The sequence below is a fragment of the Hemiscyllium ocellatum genome, chromosome 43 (genome assembly GCF_020745735.1).
Source record: "Hemiscyllium ocellatum isolate sHemOce1 chromosome 43, sHemOce1.pat.X.cur, whole genome shotgun sequence".
Classification (NCBI taxonomy): Eukaryota; Metazoa; Chordata; class Chondrichthyes; order Orectolobiformes; family Hemiscylliidae; genus Hemiscyllium; species Hemiscyllium ocellatum.
In genome coordinates this window covers 25418952-25440570 of record NC_083443.1, presented here as the reverse complement: position 1 = coordinate 25440570, position 21619 = coordinate 25418952, and the positions used below count along the sequence as shown (strand labels likewise).

At 44.1% G+C, this 21619-nt stretch overlaps 1 protein-coding gene across 16 annotated transcripts in view; it reads right to left on the bottom strand.

Moving 5' to 3' along the window:
• Positions 1 to 21619, bottom strand: part of zmiz1a (zinc finger, MIZ-type containing 1a) — a 438789-nt gene that overhangs the window by 29826 nt on the left and 387344 nt on the right. For 10 of the 16 annotated variants that reach the window (XM_060854361.1, XM_060854374.1, XM_060854365.1 and 7 more), the window contains 7 exons: positions 15933 to 16086; positions 10557 to 10671; positions 8447 to 8670; positions 7211 to 7409; positions 4676 to 4969; positions 2388 to 2574; positions 2164 to 2234 (listed from right to left, as the gene is read on the bottom strand). In XM_060854361.1, the coding sequence (XP_060710344.1) occupies positions 2164 to 2234; positions 2388 to 2574; positions 4676 to 4969; positions 7211 to 7409; positions 8447 to 8670; positions 10557 to 10671; positions 15933 to 16086 (1244 nt within the window). The remainder of the gene's footprint in view (positions 1 to 2163; positions 2235 to 2387; positions 2575 to 4675; positions 4970 to 7210; positions 7410 to 8446; positions 8671 to 10556; positions 10672 to 15932; positions 16087 to 21619) is intronic. The other 6 variants (XM_060854364.1, XM_060854367.1, XM_060854370.1 and 3 more) reach the window with 3 other exon arrangements.

Sequence of the window (21619 nt, the reverse complement as noted above, 5' to 3'; positions counted from 1 at the left end):
ATTTTAGTAACATTGACACACATCTGGGAGTAAGTCCAACGCATACAAAGCAATTGAGTATGAAAGACCAACAATTATGGAACAGACACAGTGTTATCTGTCCCCTCTTTCAATTCTATCCTTCCCCTCTCCATTGGTTTATAGTTCATTTCTGATTCACAATTGCTCAAACCACCATCTAAGTCACCAGAGAACAGTGACACCCAGTTAAGTGATGGATTCATTTACAAGGCTGGTCCCCACAGTGGAACTCCAGTTAATGAATGAAATGTGCCAGAGGACAGATGTAACAACAGCATGCAAAATGTTAAATCAAAACACTACCAATGGTGATCAGTAGGAAGTACCACAAAAAATATAACCAGGACAGAGACACTTTGTACCTACCTGCAGGTTTTAACAAACCATGGAGCAAACAAGCTCCCAGGTGTTGCAGTGGGATGCTTACATAAACATGCAGAGGCTCAAAATATTGTCAGTAGCATCCACAGTTAGTTAGTTCACTTTCATATAAACATGCAACCTACCAGATGAAAGTAAAATTGTAATGAGAAATGAAATAGTGAGTTTGACCCATCACGACTGATTTTCATTTATATGCATGTAACATGCTTTTAAATGGGAGTCGTGGTGATATGTGATGGGATCTACAAAGGATGGGGGAGAGGCTGGACTGACACAGCTTGCTGTTTACTGCAATTCTCAGTGGCCAGCATTTCGCAGCTCTTCATCAAACTTCCAATCGGGAATATCCCAAGTCAACCCGGCCGAATTCAGGACCAAAGTCAGAAAAGGTATGGGTAATTGGATTGCAAAATGTTTGACTTAGGTTCTTGAGAAACAGCAAGTACCCAAAAGTTCAAAAGCAAAATGTGATTTAGCATTTTCATCTGACTTTGAGCTTTAGATGGTCTTCCAAAACTACTGCTGTAATAAATGTTTCTGAGGTAAGTAGTGTTACATTGAAAGGAAAATAATCTCCCCAGCTTCTACCGAAAGGATGATGGGGGTGGAGGGGTTAGAGAAAGGAGCCTTTAAAGTAAATTACATGCCTCTCCAGCAATCCCACCACCCCTCACTGCCAATTCACTCCCTGCTACAATTGTCCCTCTTTTTTTCCTTTGATAGGATTTTTTTTCCTGGAATGCTCCCCCAGCTTCTAGCAGCCATTGCCTCTTAGCCCACAGATCTTTCTTCACATGCCTGATAAAAATCAGAGGCTCACAGTCTCTCATGTGATGGGGTGAAGAGGAACATGGTGCACACAAGTTCAAAATGGACTGTGCAGTCAGGACACGGAAGTCTGGTTAGATCCACAATCTTCACAGAATCCCAGCCCCAACTGAAAAGGAAAGATCATAGTCAGCCTAAAACCTAAGGGATCACTCCCTGACAAGCAAGGCAAGCAGAGGTCAAAGGTTAAACAAGAGCAAATAGCTAATGGGCTTCCTGATGAAGAACAGAGGAGTACTCCTGCCCAAAACATAAACAAATTAAAAACTGGCCCAGCCATCTTCTGGCTGACAAGCCCTCTCCAACTGCTCTGGCCTCTTGGGCAAACCTATTTCTTTGTTCAGTCCTTTGACTGGGCAGATTTTGATTGTCATGGAATATATACTCTTCAAGGACCCTGCCACTCCGTTTCCAAGGGAATCCTGCTTATTTCCTTAATATAGGGGTGCCTCTAATGGTTTTAAGTTTAAGTTGTTTCGTGACTGAGAAGGGGACATTCCAATCCTGCTTTCACTGCAGCCCACACCAGTGGCACTTGCAGCAGGAATCATTTTGGGTAGGGATTTCTGCCTGATTTTGCCCCTTTCGTATTGCAGTGACTAAAGTCCAATAACAACAGAAGTAAAGGGTGGGGAATTTGCCTCATTAACTGTTGCCAAAATATAGACAGGCACGCTAACCTTCAACCACAAGATACTAGTAAAGAACTGAAATATCATGTTCCCCTTGAAGTTGCTCCATTTACTGTGGCATCCTTACTCCCCAGCCACTACTTTGTACCAAAGCTCTACAGGAAAGAAGCAGAGAGAACATTGTCCTGTTGTGAAAGGGGAGACAGTGACTACAAATACTAGAGTGTTAGGCAGGTCGCTGAATTTCAGAAGTCACGCAAAAAGCAACGGAGAACCTTTCTTCCCCTCAAGGACTTACCCCATTGAGACTACTTTGACTGTAGGTATAGCCACTTCCAGCAAAACTGTTGTTTTGTCCATTAAACTGCTCTGCCTGTTGTAGTGAGGGGAGGGGGAGGGGATGTGGAGAAACAAAGGAATTGTGGTCAACAGTCAATTTAACTCATCCAAGGACAAGCAATTCAGGTCAAGATACACCCAATCTTAAGATACACTCAATAGAAAATCCGTTAGGAAGTGCACTTGCCTTGTAGTACTGAGCCATGTTTACTGGAGGTGGAGGATACTGGCCTGTGCTCTGTTGGCCAGGGAGCCTTTGGCCTGGGTAACTGGGTGATGTGATGGGCCTTTGAGGATTGCCTGTTGGGTACTGGCCGGGCTGACTGGCAAACTGGCTGCTTGGTCCATACTGCTGTGCTCCATAACTCGGCTGCAAAACACAAATTTACTTGTACTGCTTTCACAAGAGGCCCTAAATACATAGTCATGGAGAGCTGGCTACTTTAGATCAAACTGAAGGAAGTTGAAGCTGAAAGCTGCAGCCTGAGGCATACAAGGTGTCAAGATGCTGGTTGCCCCCTACACAACGTCAGAATGGTTTGTAGAAACACAGTAAAAAGGAGCAGGAATGGGCCATTCAGCCCTATAAGCCTGCTCCACCATTCAATATGGTTATGGCTGATCATCCAACATTGTTCCCGCTTTCTTCCCATATACTTTGATCCTTTTTAGTCCTGAGTACTATCTCTACCTCCTTCTTAAAAGTATGTGAATTGTTGGCCCCTAAACATGGTGGTGTAGGCAGTCTGAAATTGGGCAAACATTTCAATTACAAGACACAGCAGATGGGTGACATACCTCAAGACTAGGGTAAGGGTGGGCAAGAAATTAACAAATTCAAATAGAAGGTCAAAGTGAATAAACAGGATTACTCATAAGGTTAGTCATAAACAAATTCATAAAACATTTTAACTCTAGTAAATTATATATGTTAAGCTTTAATGAATACAAACACATCCACTTTGAATTCATATGTTAATAATGCTTCTGAAATTCTGTATCACTGGTTCATAGTATTGTCTAGATATTTTTAATCAATCTGTTTAGGGATTAGGATGGTATAATGGCACAGTGTTTGTCCCAGGTGCTGTGAAACAGCAGTGCTCTGGGTTCGATTCTAACCTCTGGCAACTGTCTGTGTTGAATTTGCACATTCTGCCCATGTCTGCGTGGGTTTCCTTTTTTCAATCCGGATACCTCCCACGGTCCAAAGATGTGCAGGTTAGGTGGATTGGCCATCGTAAATACAGGGGAATGGGGTGTGGATTTGGGTTGGATGTTTTTTAGTGGGGAATATCAATGCAGACTTGATGCTGTATTGCCTTCACTGCAATCTATGTTTTTACACATTTCTGGTGCAAGTGGGAAACCCGGGCCACCTGGCTCTGAAGTAGTTGTGTCGCTTTAACATTGTTATTTTTCTTTGTATCCAGAAGTGCTATCACAACCGAAGTGGTTTTTCTCATTACCAACATTTCCACCTATTAATCACCACCATGAAATTATCCCTGTTTTCCAAATGATTACATTTACATGCAAATTTCCATAAAGGGTAATGCGGATCAAAGGTGGAGCTGAAATAGGAAGAGAGAGTGAAGGAGCTGGTTCCCCAACTTCCAGATATTTCTAATCAAACTCTTCAGACACGTTATGACACACCTCTGGTGCAGGGTGGGCCAGGTCTCCTGGGTCAAAGGCTGGGTCAGTACCACTGCACCATAAGAGCTGGTAATGCTGTATATTATTAACTATGTCAGTGCATTCAGAAGCTGTCACTAACAGGGTTTCACTTGTGCTCCTATTAAAAGGAAGGTCTTATGGTATGGTTGTATTGTCCTTACCCCTGGATCAGAAAAGTCTGGGTTCAAGTCTCAGCTTAGGATGTGAGGTGGCCATGTAGCTCTGTCATAACATGCTCAAACAGGTTAATTAAAACCAAGTAGTCCACTGGCACTCTTCAGCCTCCTGCAGTCAGTGAGTATCATCATCACACAAGACTGAAACTTTTCAAGTTTTGACTTTTGTTACAGTGACCCCTGAGAGGGCTGCCCCATTTTAATGTAACTTGTTTCGATTTTGTTGAAAGAACAGACCAAAAGTGGTTACAATCTCTACCTCCTTCTTAAAAGTATGTGAATTGTTGGCCCCTAAACATGGTGGTGTAGGCAGTCTGAAATTGGGCAAACATTTCAATTACAAGACACAGCAGATGGGTGACATACCTCAAGACCAGGGTAAGGGTGGGCAAGAAATTAACAAATTCAAATAGAAGGTCAAAGTGAATAAACAGGATTACTCATAAGATTAGTCATAAACAAATTTGTGAAACATTTTAACTCTAGTAAATTAGAGTTAAAATGAAACACAAAATTAAAGCTTATAAGGGCTGGAATGATTAGGCTTCAGTTCTACCCTTTCAATGCATAGCTTTAAACACAGAAGTAAATGCCTGTTGCTCATCAGGCCTGTACCTTAGCTTTGCTCACCTCGCCCGGATAGGGTCTTTTCACTCCCTGCATAGGCATTGGCTGTGATGGCCGTGGGCCCGGGTAGCCCTGCTGTGACACTCGCTGGCTGTGGGACGCAAACACTGGATTCATCCCTGGAGGTCTGGGCTGGTTGATGGGCATAGGGGGCCCGCTCATGCTGGATGGGGTCATGCCACCTCCCATACTTCCTGGGTTCATGTTGCCTTGCATGGATGAGGGGCCCCGTGCACCCTGTTGATTCATGAATTGATTGTTGTAAGCCTGGGCTGGGCCCATCTGTGAAGAGGACAGATAGCTTTGAGAATGATGCTTCAGAATGCATACGCCAGCCTGGAGGGGATGGGAAGTGGTGGTGGAAAAAGTACTCTGATTAGAATTAATGTGTGGCGAAACTAATGGGTGCTGGCACGATGGTTAGGATCCTGTATGTGGGTGCAGTAATGGGCGTGACACAACTTGCCCCCGAAAGAGATAGCATGTGGGATCTACCCATTTGAGGGCCTTCCACAAGCAGTGGGAACTGGAGTGCAGAGCCAGAACCACCACTATCCTTTAATTTGATCACCTTTCCTTGCTTTTATTAAAAATGTGGCATTTATTGCCTTTTGAATGAGGCACTTTAGTCGATACATTTTCTTTCAATGGGCACCCACTTTGTATTTTACAAAAGAGTTATGCTCTTGGGCTTTACGCCTGGGTACTGCCCTGCTGTGTCACTCTCTGGCTGTCTGAAGCAAGTGCTGGATTTATCCCTGCAGGTCTGGGCTGGTTGATGGGGAATGGGTGGCCTGTTCATGATGCATGGGCTCACATTGTCACTCGTATTTCCTGGGTTCAGTTCATATGTTTCACTCTTGTCCCCTCAGCAATGGCTCAGTAAGTAGCACCACTGCCTCACATTTGATTGAGTTGTGGTGGTAAACCCTCATTCCAGGACCCTCGAGGACATATCCTCAACGGACAGATGGAGTGCTGCAGTGCCGGAGGTGCCACCTCTATCAGACAAGATCCCTCAGCAACCAAGACTATCTCGTAGGTGATCTCACAATACTGTGTTATTTGACTGCTGCATTTCTGACATGACAAGAACATTACAAAATGTGCACACGTTCAACCCGACAGGTCTAGAGGCCTCCTCTGCCTCCCCTCGTCATCAAACCCCATGCTTAGGGAGGCGACGGCCAGTGGTATTATCACTGGACTCTTAATGTGGAGACCCAGGTAATTTCCTGTGGACCTGGGTTCAGATCCTGCCTTAGCAAAGGTGGAATTTGAATTAAATTTGAATTTGGGGTGGTACTGCTGCCTCACAATGCCATTGACCCGGGTTCGATTCCAGCCTCGGGCAACTGCGTGGAGTTTGCACATTCTCCCCGTGTCTGTGTGAGGTTTCCTCTGGGAGCTCTGGTTTCCTCCCACAATCCAAAGTTGTATAGGTTAGGTGAATTGGCCATGCTAAATTCCCCACTGTGTTCAGGGATGTGTACATTCATGCATTAGTCTGGGGTTAGTATAAGATGGGCAAGGGAAATGGGACTGGGTGGGTTACTCTTTGGTGGGTCGGTGTGGACTTGTTAGGCCGAAGGACCTGTTTCGGGATTCTATGATCAATAAACATCTGGAATTAAAATGATGACCTCAAATCCGTTGCCAATTGTTGGAAAAAACCCATCTGGTTCACTAATGTCCTTGAGGGAAGGAAATCTGCCATCCTTATCTGGTCTGGCCTTCACCTGAATCCAGGCCCACAACAATGTCACTGATTGTCAACTATCATCTGGGCAATTAGGAATGGGCAATAATTGCTGGCCTAGCCAGCGACATCCATATCCAACGGGTGTGGTTTAATGGTTACATTACTGGATTAGCAACATGGACGCCTGGATTAACAATCAGGAGATGGGAATTGCAATAAATTAGAAATGAAACCAAAAGGAATCAAATAAATTGGAAATAAGAAGTTAGTAAGAATAATCATATCTAATGCCCTTAATGAAGACAAACTGCTGTCCTTATCTGGTCTGACCCGTGTGAGGCTCCAGACTCAAAACAATAGGAAAGGCCGTGCAAGCCATTCATTTCTATTTAAAGCACAAGCTGCCACTGCCTTCTCAACAGCAATTGGGATGCACAGTAAAAGCACATATCCCATGGCCGAATTAAAAAAGACCTATGCTTCTGCTTCCTGCCTTTATCTAACCTCTGCACAAATATATTGGTGGAAGCAAGTTCCAGATTCTAAACACTCTATGGATCAAGGAGTTTCCCCTGAAGTGACTACAACTCAAAAGGATTGATTGTAAAATGCTTATGAAAATGTCCTGCAATCTTGGATGGTGCTACATAAATGCAGGATCTTCCTTTCGTCAATCTGACCAAAAAACCTATTTCTCAAAGTGCCGAGGCACCTTCACAGTAACACACCGCTCTGCCAAGACCATTACAGACTCGACTAACGGATGGACGAGCAGTGGACAAGGGGTGGTTTTCAGCGATGGGAGACTCACTGTGCCTTACCGGGCCATACTGGTTCATTTCCTGGTTCTGCTTCTCTTGCAGGGCAGCCACAGTGGCGGTTGCAGTTGCGGTGGCTGTGGCTGCAGCGGCTGCTACTGCTGCAGCTGCCGCCGCGGCTGCAGGCTGGGTGAAATCTGTTGGTGGCCTGCTGTGTGGAGGAATGCCCATGGAGCCGGGGGCATTGGGACCACCGGGGTAACTGAAAAAGAGACAAACATTAAGTGACGCCCTGTTGGCATCATTCAGAATAAAAACATGGGAACCACACTGACAATGCAACTTCTGTCTCTGCAGTTTCAAAGGCAACAAAGATTCTGGCAGAAGCCTCAACTGAATGAGCCTCTTTAAATGGTGATTAAACCATTTGGGCACATACTGGGCTGCATACAAAGGCAAAGGGTTGAGGTTAGGCCATGCTACTCCCCTCAAACATGCGATGGTGGTAAGTGAAGATCAGCTTGACCTTGGAAGGAGGGTGTGACTGTGTACTCTCCTGTTCCTAATGACATAGGAATTGTCTCCTTAGCTACAGGATGAAATAGTACCTGGGGAGAGAGGCAGGAAATAGAAGATTGTAAAATAAAATCTTCTGAGGAAGTGGTGGATGTGGGCACAGTTACAATGTTTAGAAGACTCTTAGATAAGTAGACGAATAGGAAAGGGTTGGAGGGATATGGGCCAGGAGCAGGCAGATGGGACTAGTTTAGTTTGGGATTACATTCAGCATGGACTGGTTAGACTGAAGGGTCTGTTTCCGTGCAACATGAATCAGTTCCATACATATGAAAGTAGTGAATGAAGAATTTGCTGTCTTCATATAGAGGTAAGAGAAGAGCTAGATGAGGAACATTCCAGGGACATGATGCTCATCAGGTCAATATTGGGTGGTCTGGGAAAATGAGCCTCTTGTTGGCCTTGTACTTGGGGACGGTTATTCAGTTTGGCTATAAATAGCAGTTTTCACGAAAGCTTCCAAATAAAATTTAAGAGGGAAGAAAAAGGAAAATTAAAGACTCGCAATGGGATGTATAAAAAATTACACCAAGTGAAATGTTCAATAGATACAAATCCTTCCAGTGTCATCGACTAAATGGACTTCAGCCATCTCCATTAGACAGGACTGAGTAATGACCATTGGCTTTGGTGTTTTGCCAGTTCAGTATCTTGTGTGCTCCTCCAGAATCCTGGAAATAGTATCCCTTGTATTGAGGCAGCAACGTGATGTGGGATTTTTACCTGCTCCCAAAGTTGCCACTTCCAGGATAGTTTGGTCGGCCATACATGCCCTGTTGCATGTAGGCTTGGTTGGAGCCACCCTTGCTGGCTGAGAATTGCTGCTGCTGACTGGCAAACTGAGGCGAGTTAATCCCGGGATTGTTCGCCGACATCCCTGAGCCCATCGGGTTGCCTCCTGGAGTCATGGGGTTACTGGCATTTGCCATTGGATTTCCCAGCACCTGCTTACAGAAAGGGAAAGGAACTGTATTAAAAAGCACTGGGAAATGGGGTAGAAAATGAGGGAGACTCTGACCAAGTTGTTAACACAAAGGGACAACAGTGGTTTAACAGCAATGTCATTGGACTCGTAGTCCAGAGTAGAGAAAGGAGAAGATGCTGGAGATCAGAGTCGAAAAGTGTGGTTCTGGAAAAGCACAGCCAGTCAGGCAGCATCTGAGGAGCAGGAGAGTCAACATTTTGGGCATAAGCTGTTCATCAAGTCCTGATTGGGTGGGTGTTTCCAGCACCACATTTTTTGATTAGTAATCCAGAGACTCGGGCTAATTATCTGGTGATGCGGGTTCAAATCCCACCATGAATTGAAAGCGAGCCACAGAGATGGTTACCATGGTAACTACCGGGGATTGTTGCAAAGCTCCATCTGGTTCACTCATGCCTATTTGAGAAGGAAATCTGCCATCCTGACCTGATCTGGCCTACGTGTGACTCCAGATCCACAGCAATGCGGTTGAGTCTCGACTGTGAGGCAGGCCGCTCAGTTCAAGTTCAGTCACCGATGGGTAATAAATGCTAGCCCTGCCAGTGCCACCCAAATTCCGTCAAAGAAAGAACAAGAGCATATTCCACAGATTCTCAACAAGATTCCAACGCCTAACTCCCATAGAAATGTGTACTGCGATCAGTTTAACTCCAATTTCTCTTGCTCCGATCATTCTCCTAAACTAAAGAGCTTGCTGATGAAGAATCAACTTTCGAAATACGAATGCAATGTCTAATGGCAGCCTTTTCTTCTCAAGGCTCAGTGTTGCGATGGGCCAGCCTGGAGCATGACCAATAATTCTTCCAGTAGAGTTTAAAGGGCAGAATGGGTGCTGAAACAACTCTCACCCCCAACCCCACCCCAATTTCCTGTCCTAAAGACCGAGTCTTTTTGAATCAAAGGATTTCAGCACAGAGTCAACTCCGTTGTCCCTGTGCTGGTTTTACCACTGGAATTATTTGAGCTGTCCCTCTTTGTTTCATATATTTCCTTTCCAAATACAATACTCTCTAAAATGATGTTCCTGTCTATTACTCCGTTGGTAAAGGAGCTACTTCAAATCCTCCTGCCCAAGCTTAATTCTTCCAGCAATAACTCAGTTTGAAAATCCCTATTGGCCACCTCCAATTTAAGTTTTCTCTGCTCCACTGCAAGGAAAGGTACCTTTTTTGACACTTTCAATTACAACATCTCATCGCAGTTATCATTCTGGTGAATCCTAAATATCTCTTTTCCGTATCTAAATTGGCCTTCAATAACTGAGCAGCTGCAAAGCATTCCTCACATTAACTCCACCAAGGTGTCAATTCAACAGGACTCACTTTGCTTGTATTTTATGTATAAAACCCAGTTTCCGTCTGTAGTCCTGCTGGGGTTTGACTCTGAATGACATCCTCCAGAATCATGTGGAAGCAGCCAGTCTGCATGTGTGCTCCAAAACATGAGCACTGGCAGGCTACTGAGCCTCACAGCTGCCTTGATTTTGTCCTTGCCTAGCACCCACAGTAATGGTCTACCAACACTGGGGTGGGCGGGCAGTGTTTAAAAGATGAATTTTGGCTGATTTTTAGAAGCTCTCAAATCAATGCTGGGCTCAGAATGCTAACCTGAGAACACCTAATTCAACAGACCAGAAGGTCAAACCCACAGTTTTCTTGATATGTATGCCTCGTTCTGTAGTTAGAAGTTTGTGGTTTGTCTTTAGAGTTCTGGGCAGCCACATCTTAGGCAACTGCATTGCAAACATTTGCTACAAATGACTTTAGAAAAGTTTAATTTATTTGCCTTGAAGATTGCCTCAGATTACAGTACATTCACAGTGAAGATGCATTATAGAACTCACGTTACCTGGCTTTGTGATGTGTTGGTGACTCCCCACACAGTTGTAACTACAGACAATGACCCTGGTGGTTGACTTGTGTTTTGCTGCCAAGGAACAGGGTCATAGGTGAATGACCCATCGCTGCTTGAGAATGTGAGTGAGAGAAAGAGAGAGAGAGAGAGAGAAGCAATTATTACATGTTAACATTGACCACTCAACCCTCAACCATTCCTGACTGTTTTACCAAAGGATCTGAGATTCAAACTTCCTTCAAGATAATCCTTAAAGTGAATGGGTAGGTTAAATAGTTTGAGTAAGCTGTGCTGAGCTTAAATAGTGCTGACATAGTCTGAGGGGAATTGGAGATTTTTTCTACTGAAGACTATTTCCGCACATGGGTAGATCCTTGAAAAGGTCAAGTTAAAAATAAACAGTAGGAAATGGCTGGCTTCCTCAAAAACTTTTAACACTGATGTTTGCTGGGCTGGTTCATGAAAGAAGACATATAGATTAGTAAATTACCGCGGGCAATTTTCACACTGTCTTGCAAAGAAAAAGCTGGTTATTAGTAATTTTATTAATGCTTGTAAAGATACATCTATTCATAGGCAACAATTAAATACACAGTCACAGTCTTATCGGATCACAAACTGACAAAGGCTGTGGAAGCAGAAGGCAATTCGGTCCATCGTTGTTCGGGAATCTAGAAACACCCTGATATCCCCCATTCAATTGGTTCTTAGAGGATTTTGATCCCCTGGAAAATCATTCCATACGTTGATTACTCTTCATGTGACAAAGAATTTCATGGTACCTGTTCTATATGTATGATTTCCTACTTTGAACCGGTTAGAGGAAACTAGGAAGACAATATGCTATTCAGCCGATTCCAACTTGTGCCATCATTTGATAAGATAAAGGGTCATCACCTATTTCAAAATCAATATCCTCCCTAAGTACAGCCGTAATGTTATCCCTTATCAAAAATGCCACTCCCCTTCCTCTCTTGCCCCCCTTTCTATCCTTCCTATAGCTTCATTTCCAACAAAAAGAGCTCTCAGATGTCTGCTTTCTAGGGTAAAAATAACCAAATTGCACCATCTGATCCTCTTGACTTGAGGAATTAGGCCAATGGTCCTTCCCACTACAGTGTCTGGTGTTGAAAGTCTTCTCTGCACATCAGGGAACTGTACTCAAATGGAGGCTGACACACTGTCTACTGCAGTGACTGAGCGAGTAGATCAGCCACCTTTAGCCTTTATTGGTTAGTATTCTACTTTGACTGAAGATGTGGAGTTCTTTATGCCAACAAATTTGCTTTTGACTTCAGCTGTTATTTCAACATTATTCAGGAACTAAATCCATTGCTTCTGTGTTTCTTCACACACACAGAACATAAAGTTCAACTGCAATTATATCATCTTACTGTGACTCACTGGGGAGCCTCACAGTGCCAGGGACCAGGATTCAGTACCAGCCTTGGGCAATTGTTTGGAGTTTGCATGTTATGCTCATGTCCGTGTGGGTTTCCTCTGGCTGCTCTGGTTTCCTCCCAAAGATGTGCAGGTTAGGGTGGATTGGCTGAGCTAAATTGTCCACAGTATCCAGGGACGCGAGGGCTAGGTGGGTTAGCCATGGGAAATGCAGGGTTACAGGGATAGGGTTGGGGGATGGGTCTGGGTGGGATGCTCTTTGGAGGATCGGTGTAAACTTGTTGGGCTGAATGGCCTGCTTCCACACTGATATTTACTGATCTTCTCCAGCTCATTGTGTAATACATGAACAACCTACTCAATGACAGTACGGAGTTCCTGAATTGAAGCCCTTTATGTAGGTGGTAGGCTATGACAGTAAAAAGATTCTTGTGGCGCAATGGTCACGTCAATACCTTTGAGTCAGGAGGCCCAGGTTCAAATCCACCTGCTTGAAAAGGTATGTAATAACACACCCAAGCAGGGTGATTAAAGTTGCTAAAAATAATGATGGCTGCAGGGCGTCTCATGTCTCTCCAGGCTACCACTAGCGAGAAGGAAGTATAAGATGAAGGAAGTGGTCAGGGGTTTGTCAGCCACTTGCAGAGGTGTGGGAACAGGTTGCCATAGTGACGGAGGTGGCTATATGAAGAGGCAGGCAACAGAGAACATGGTTTCTGATGGGTTTGGGGGCACAGGCTAAGAAAAATAGATGGAAGGACAACCCAACCACGAGCCAGTGAAGATACCAAGAGACAGGAAAGGATTCAAGGGCTGAGGGTGGGCCGCACTGTACTAACAGCACAAGATTATAGGCAAACACCTCTGGTATGAGACTTGAACTCAGCACCCTTGGAGTTTGAGATGAGAATATTCCCACAGCGCGATGACCAAGAAGCTGAAAGAAACAAGGAGGGGAACACAATACCTTCCACAAATACCCTTAGTTACCATGAGCAATGAGCATTTGACCATACAAACAAGCACAGGGACATATCCAGTTGTCACATCATTACATCAGCTACTCCATAGCTGAGACACATGGACCATGGATGGGACAATAAACCCCCCCCCTCTTTTTCATTCCCATGCTACACATGAAACCAGTCAAGGCTGATGACCAATAGGCAGACTGTTGTCTAGTTGACAGAATGTTGTCTTTGGCCTGACCCTCTTCTCTGTCACAAGTATCAACAAAACACCCCGGGGTGCTTTCTGATTCAGCACCTGCTCAAAGTAAATTCCCCGATGTATTGCTAGTAGCAAGCCTTGGTATCACAGGTTTACAAGAATGCTTCCAGGGATGAAAGGCTTGTCATATGTGGAGTGTTAGAGGACTGTCAGGCTGCACTTGGAGTTTTGGAGGAGGTGGGTGGGGGGCATCTAATTGAAACTTGCAGACTACCGATAGGCCTCAACTGAATGAATGTGGAGAAGATGCTTCCACTAGTAGGAGAGTCTAGGACCTGAGAGCATGGCCTGAAAGAGAAGGGACAACTCTTTAGAAGTGAGATCAAGAGGAAAGTCTTCAGCCAGAAGATGACAACTTTGTGGTATTCATTTCTGGAGAAGGCTATGGAGACCAGGTCATTGGGTGTACTTAAGGTGAAGGTTAAGAAGAGTTCTTGATTGGTAAGGGGATCGAAGATGATGGGAAGAAGGCAGGCAAATTAGGTTGAGAAACAGATCAGGTCAGATATAGGGAGTCTATGGCTTAGTCATATCACTGGACTATTAACCCAGAGACCCTGCTAATGTTCTGGGGACCCAGGTTCGAATCCCGCCACGGCAAATGGTGGAATTTGAATTCAATAAATATCTGGAATTAAGTGTCTAATAATGACCATGAATCCATTGTCGATTGTCAGAAAAATCCATCTGGTTCACTAATGTCCTTTAGGGAAGGAAACTGCCATCCTTACCTGGTCTGGCCTACATGTGACTCCAGACCCACAGCAATGTGGTTGACTCTTAACTGCCCTCTGGGCAATAAATGCTGACAAAGCCAGTGGCTCCCTCATCTCCTGAATAAGGAAAATAAAAGCCGATGGTGCAGCAGACTGAATGGGCCAAATGGCCTAACTCTGCTTCAATGGCTTCTGGTCATCAGAAGCCGACTACACGATGAAGGTACAATGAAGTGAAACCAGTTGGCAAAAAGGTGACATTTCAGGGATATGTTAATTATCTTAGTATTGCACTGAATAGTGAAGAGAGATTAACTAGCTGAATTTCAATTCTCTACCTCAGAAGACGTCATGGTTAAATGAGGCACCTCCACTCCTGAGAATCTGGCTGTAACTGACTCACTCTGTTCCAAAACACCAGGTGTGCCCTCCCCAGAACATGGGGAGATTTTTTTTATTGTTTGAGTGTAGGTTCTCAGTTGTTAAGAGGTGCAAATGTAGAGAGACCAGGACAAAAGCTCTGTTGAAATGGTCTGTTATTTTATGCACTATGACAGCTGAATAAAAAGATAATTCTGAAAGACTTAATAAACCCACAGATGTGTCATCCTGAATAGTAATAATGGGAAGCATTATTCAGAAGTAGCTCCAAAGACCAGGAGGTTGGTGACAAGCTTCCATTCAATAAGCTTTGCCGGTTTCACAAATAAAAAAGGTTAACAGATTCACCCAGCTAATTAGCAGCAGCAATTCTATTTTACAAGCTTTTCAAAATAATGTTGCTTTTTAATATTAACATCTCAAAAAGCTATCCTGAACAATATTGCTGTTAATGGATGTTATGTCTCAAATATTCTGTCTATGGTTTAAACAGACAGATCTAGGCATACCATTGCAGAATAATGAGTTGAAGCAACCTAGAATTATTGCCTTATTTTCTGTACCCATTAGGTTAACGGTAAACTCCTTCAACACAACCTGCACTGTCTGTAATAAAAACCCAGGCTGTAATTTTCATCACTGAACAGAATCTGGACACATTCACAAAGTGCTGAAGCCAATCTTCCTTCTCACCTGTGCCAAAGTCATACCAACTTCAAGGTCATTGGTGAGATTCACATCTGATCACTGTTGAAATCCATGACTGATCACAGCAACCAGGAGGCCACTGACAGCCTCCGAGATCAGCAGGTCACTAACATTCTCAGATGACAGTAGATCACCAGATCACTAATACTTCCAGAGATTGGCAGATTGCTAACAGTCTCAGAGAGCAGACCATCAAGCGTCCCAGAGATCAATAGATCACTGTCGGCTCCAGATATCAGATCACCAGGAAATCTGATTGGTCACAGTCCACACAATCTTTAGGCAGACTAAAGATCAACTGTTGAAACTCTGATCACAGATCTTTGTTGTGGGAAGTGATTGAGGAGCAGCCCCCTGCTGTGTCTCACAGGGTGGTCGACTTGTGCAGCAGGACAATGGAGCCTAGCTTCAAGCTGCCCAACAGCTCTGACCGGGGTTGCGTTTCTGGGCAGCGTGCTGGAGTTTGCAAAAGGGAACAGACTTGCACAGAACATACAAACCTCCAGACGGACAAACTCAACACTGGCCCATCGTTCCCTCATCTGTCTTCCCCTTGTGTGCAAAGTTGGTATTTCCACAGACCTGAAATGACGCATTTGCAGCCGCTTTTGAGTGGGAGTGGTGCTTACCCTCAATTCCCGGAATGTCCGCTATCATTTTAAAGAACAGTAATTCCCTGCAGATTATCACAGAAGTGAGTAAGGACAGATTGAGGACTGGATCCGGCTTGCTTTTTTTTTCAGTGAAGGGGGCACTACTTTCTGACTGAAGACTAACTGGAGTGCTGCGAACAGGGACTGATTCCACATAGAAACATGTCCAACTGCACATGCGGACGGATCACAGCAACCATTTTTGAACTGGGTACAAACATTCTGTCTGCAGACTGAGGGAGAAAGGGAGACTGCAGGGAGTCAGATTTCTCATGACTGACCTGTGGGGTCCAGGAGGGAGTGTTGGTTTCATAGTGCTCATAGGGTTCATCGGTGGCTGCATGGGCAGTTTACCAGGGGTGTCGTTCTGACGACTCTTCTGGTGGCGAAGTAACAGGAGCCGCCCTAAGTCCTCGCACCACGATGACAGGAGAGCTGTGCAGACAGAGAAAAAACATGATAAGAATCCTGTCTTTCACCAAAAATTATCAGCAACTAGTTAAAAACAAATACACTTTAAAGTCTTCAATGGTGAGAAGATCAGCTAGGATCAAATTCACACTGAGTGACATGGACATACACATAGACACATATCAGAACGGATGCAGGCCATTCAGCCCCTCAAGCCTGTCCCACCATTCAATGAGATCATGACGTATCTGTGGCTTGACTTCATATCTGTTAACACCTTTGCTATCTATTATCTATCTCAGATTTAAAATCCTGCATTCATTGCCTTTTGTGGAAAAGAGGCACACGCACATGGATACAAACAGACACACGATACACACACACCCACAGAACATACGCATACACATGGCCACACAGCGAAAGAGACCCTCCCTTCTAAACCAAAGCTCAGCACTAATGAAACAGACAAAATGGAGGCCTCTTCACTGGGTGAGTTGGCTCCTGGAAGCACAGTGTCCAAAACCTCTCTAGACCTCAACTATCCTCATCAATCTGCACTTTACATTCACGAGCTGTTACTGCTTGGTGTTTTTGGTGTAATTGTGGCCATTCACACTCTTCTGGGGCTCAATTCCGATAATCCTGCTAAGCTTATTGAAAACTTCTGACGCAAAGCTGAAGGGTTTATTGAAAGCTTGAGTATTCTAACACATTCAGCACAAGTGGCTAATAAGAAGGATGACAAACACTGCATCTAACTAAAATGCTCATTTCTTTAAAGGAGATTCAGGTGGAGAATCACTTCTTTGTAACAAGTGTCCCCCAATACTGGGATCATTCTTGTAACTACCTAAACGCTTGTTTGGCGCTTAGGTAGTTACAAGAATGATCCCAGTATTGGCTCTACAGCTATTCTTGAGATATTATTCATAAAAGAAGTAGGAACTAATAGTTATGAGAATATAGATCGATAGGTGTCCCATTTTAAAGCTGCATTGCCACCATGTACCAATTAACAATGCATCTGCCTATAGTCCACCAGTAATATGCAAAAAATGCATGAAATACACTTAATGGAGCTCCAGCATTTCAAATCTAAGGTCTGATTATTTCAAAATTAAAAGGAATCACAAGACACATAGTATACATGGACAGAGTGCACCAGTGAAGTAGTCAGAGAACTGCAGCACAAAGACTGGCCCTTTGGCTCAACCAGTCAGTTCTTGTTTTGGTTTATTGAGAGAGTTTTGTGTTGTCTGGGCTTCATCACATCTCCCAGAACAACGGGCACCTGAAGTGCGCATCTTGGGAGAGTCAATTGTGTGGGCACGGTGGGCGACCTCATGAATCCCTGTGCCAAAGCAACGCAGAGTTCCAGCTGCAGCTCCTGTTCCTGAGATGTGTGATGGAATCATCACCTGCTACCCACACCCCAAGTTATACTGCCACAATGTATGGTAAAGTAATACTAGGTAAAAACAGCTTCCTCATTTCCCCTTCCCTTACCTCATCCTAGTTTCAAACTTCCAGCTCAGCACTGTCACCATGACTTGCCACAATGTATGGTAAAGTAATACTAGGTAAAAACAGCTTCCTCATTTCCCCTTCCCTTACCTCATCCTAGTTTCAAACTTCCAGCTCAGCACTGTCACCATGACTTGTCCGGACTTGTCCAACCTGCCTATCTCCTTTTCCACCTATCCACTCCACCCTCTCCTCCCTGACCTATCACCTTCATCTCCTCCCCCACTCACCTATTGTACTCTATGCTACTCTCTCCCCACCCCACCCTCCTCTAGCTTATCTCTCCATGCTTCCAGCTCACTGCTTTTATTCCTGATGAAGGGCTTTTGCCCAAAACGTCGATTTTGCTGCTTGTTGGATGCTGCCTGAACTGCTGTGCTCTTCCAGCACCACTGATCCAGAATCTGGTAAAGTAATACTGCTGACCCTGAACGTCCAGGTCTGTATCAAACTGTGCCCAAGATTTTACCAAAGTGACGTAAGGACTGAGAGACTGTTAATTAGTAGGAAAAATTGAACAGGCTTTCTGTTCAGAAGCAAACTGAGGAAGTAACCTCATAAAGGCCCTTTAAGCTATGAAACCATTCAACTAGTGAGACTTAGGGAAAGTGTCTGTTTATTGATATGGGGAGACCAAAACTAATTCTGAGGTATCATTTATTCAACAAGCAATTCAGCAGAAACTTTCTTTACTGAGAGAATGGAATGTGGAACTGAGCACCACAAAGAGAAGCCAAGGTGAACACCATCGATACATTGAAGGGGAAGCTCGAAAAACAATGGTGGATAAACAAAAGACAATGTAGTCAAGGAGGATACTGAGATTCAAGCTACTAGACTAGACGGGATTGAGGTTCACAAAAGGAGGTGTTAGTAATTCTGCAAAGTGTTAAAAAATAGATAAGTCCCCTGGGCCAGCTGGAATTTATCCTCGGACTCTCTGGGAAATCAGGTAGGAGATTGCCAAACCTTTGGCTTTGATCTTTATGTCGTCATTGCTTACTATAATGCCAGAAGACTGGAGGATAGAAAATGCTGTCCTCATGTTCAAGAAGGGGAGTAGAGACAACCCTGATAATTATAGACCAGTGAGCCCTACTTCGGTTGTGGATAAAGAATCGGAAAGGGTGATAAGAGACAGGATAATTTGATTAGGGATAGTCAACATGGTTTTGTAAAGGGTAGATCATGCCTCACAAACCTTATTGAGTTCTTTGAGAAGGTAACCAAACAGGTGGATGAGGGCAAAGTTGTTGATGCAGTATATATGGATTTCAGTAAGGCATTTGATAAGGTTCCCCATGGTAAGCCATTGCACAAAATACAGATGCATGGGATTGAGGATAATTTAGCAGGTTGGATCAGAAATTGGCTAGCTGAAAGAAGACAGAGGGTGGTGGTTGATGGGAAATATTCATCCTCAAGTTCAGTTATTAGTGGTGGACCGCAATGATCTGTTTTGGGTCCACTGCTGTTTGTTGTTTTTATAAATGACCTGGATAAGGATATAGAAGGATGGGTTAGTAAAAGTCGGTGGAGTTGTGGATAGTGCCGTAGGGTGTTGTAGGTTACACAGGGACCTTGATAAGTTGCAGAGCTGGGCTGAGAGGTGGCAAAAAGAGTTTAATGCCGAAAAGCGTGAGGTGATTCACTTTGAAAGGAGTAACAGGAATGCAGAGTAGTGGCTAATGGTAAGATTCTTGGTAGAGTAGATAAGCAGAGAGATCTTGGTGTCCATGTACATAGATCCTTGAAAGTTGCCACCCAGGTTGATAGGATTGCTAAGAAGGCAGCTGAAAAATGTGTTGCTGGAAAAGTGCAGCAGGTCAGGCAGCATCTAAGGAGCAGGAGAATCGACGTTTCGGGCATAAGCCCTTTTTCAGCTCTGATCTCCAGTATCTGCAATCCTCACTTTCTCCTTGTTGAGAAGGCACACAGTGTGTTAACTTTTATTAGTAGAGGGATCGAGTTTCGAAACCATGAGATCTTGTTGCCCCTGTACAAAACTCTGGTGCGGTCACACTTGGAGTATTGCGTGCAGTTCTGGTCACCACATTATAGGAAGGATGTGGAAGCTTTGGAAAGGATTCAGACAATATTTACTAGGATGTTGTCTGGTATGGAGGGAAGGTCTTACAAGGAAAGGCTGAGGGACTTGAGGCTATTTTCATCACAGAGAAGGAGGGGAAGAGGTGACTCAATTGAGATGTATAAAATAATTAGAGGGTGAGATAGGTGGACAGCGAGATCCTTTTTCCTCATACGGTGGTGGCTAGCATGAGGGGACATAGCTTTAAATTGAGGGGTGATAGATGTAGGACAGATGTCAGAGGTAGTTACTCAGAGAGTTGCAGGAGTGTGGAATGCAGTGCCTGCAACAATAGTAGACTCGCCAACTTTAGGGGCATTTAAATGGTCATTGGATAGGCATATGGGCGAAGATGGAATAGTCTAGGAGAGATGAGCTTCAGATTAGTTCCACAGGTCAGTGCAACATAGAGGGCTGAAGGGCCTGCAATGTGCTGTTATGTTTTATGTAGAAAGGAATAGAGGCTATGTCAATGGGTTCAGATGATGGAGGATGGCAGGAAATCACATACGAGGTATAAATATGGGCGAGGAACCAACTGGGATGAATAGTCCATTTCTGTGCTGTGTAGGTTCTATCTAATTCTTGCATTCATCTCAAAATCCTCTCCATAAGTAAGGTGCTGAATGATTTCTTCAATCCTGTGCAGCAGTTCCACTGCATTGCCATCATGGGGTAAAGGGGCAGAAAATGGAAGAATGGTGAGGACTTGTGAACAAAGACGCGATAAGGGATGGATAAGGTGATGTTTTATCAAGTTTTCTATTTGAAGAGTTGCCTTTACTAGTCCTCCTGTATCAAAACCACAACAACCTAAAATCAGAGCTGCTTTTGTATCAAAACCTAAAATCAGAGCTGCTTTTGCAACATTATTCCAAGATGCTTAGATGGAACTCCTGACTGTAACAATAGTTGATAATCAACTCTGTGAAATTACACTGAATTTCTTCAGCATCTCCTCCAGAATGTCAAAGACTGCTGACACACTGGATATCCACAAGGTGGCAGTCCTGGCCAGCCTTTAAACCCAATACCGAGGGGAGGAATTTACAAATAAACATTTGATCACATCAGATGGATCACTATGAACGTGTCGACTGCAAACAGTATTTGTCTTTTTTTTTACCCACCTGATACTATCACTGCACTGCAGATGCTCATCGCTGCCTCCCATATCAAGTGCAGAACTGGGAGTGCTACTGAGATGAACAAAGTGCACATCGAGACAACAGGCAGCCATGTCAAAACATAACACACTGCAACCTGAACAGCTGACAGGGCCCCCAGACTGCTCTGTACAATGTAAACCGGCCATTTTGAGACAGAAATGAACACCAGCAGAGAGCTGTTGTCAACATACATACACACGATGCAGGCTGCTCAGAGTGTAGCTCGATTCTGAATGACAACTAAAATGGGACTTGGAGCTCAGTGACAGGGACAACACTGGACCTGACAAATACACCCGGATTTTTAAAAAAAATTCCTCTTTTTCAGGTTCCTTCCAGCACACTATAAATATTGAGAGAGACGTGAGCCGACAGTCGTTGGAACATGGAATCGGAATCTCAGACACCAAAATTAAAACACCCCCTGATAGGAGAATTTATCTCTCTGCTCCCCCCACCACAACCTTCTCCCCCCCTCCGCAGTACATGGAATCTGTAAACCCAGCTCAGATACGCCTAGTGCTCTCAAGCTGAAATGGCAATAAATTATTCATTCGCTCTTGTAATTTTCTCTGTGTCTCTGGGCTGCCAGCAGCAAACGCGATCGACGTTCATTGATAAACATAATGTCTGCAAACTGACACCCGCTTAAACAGGCAAGGCTGTTAAAACAAAATGGCTCACTTGCTGTGAGATTTATTGTCACAGTAACACAGACTTATTTTTAACATAAGTGCAACTTTCAAAGGATAACTACTATGCATTGCTTTTGCAA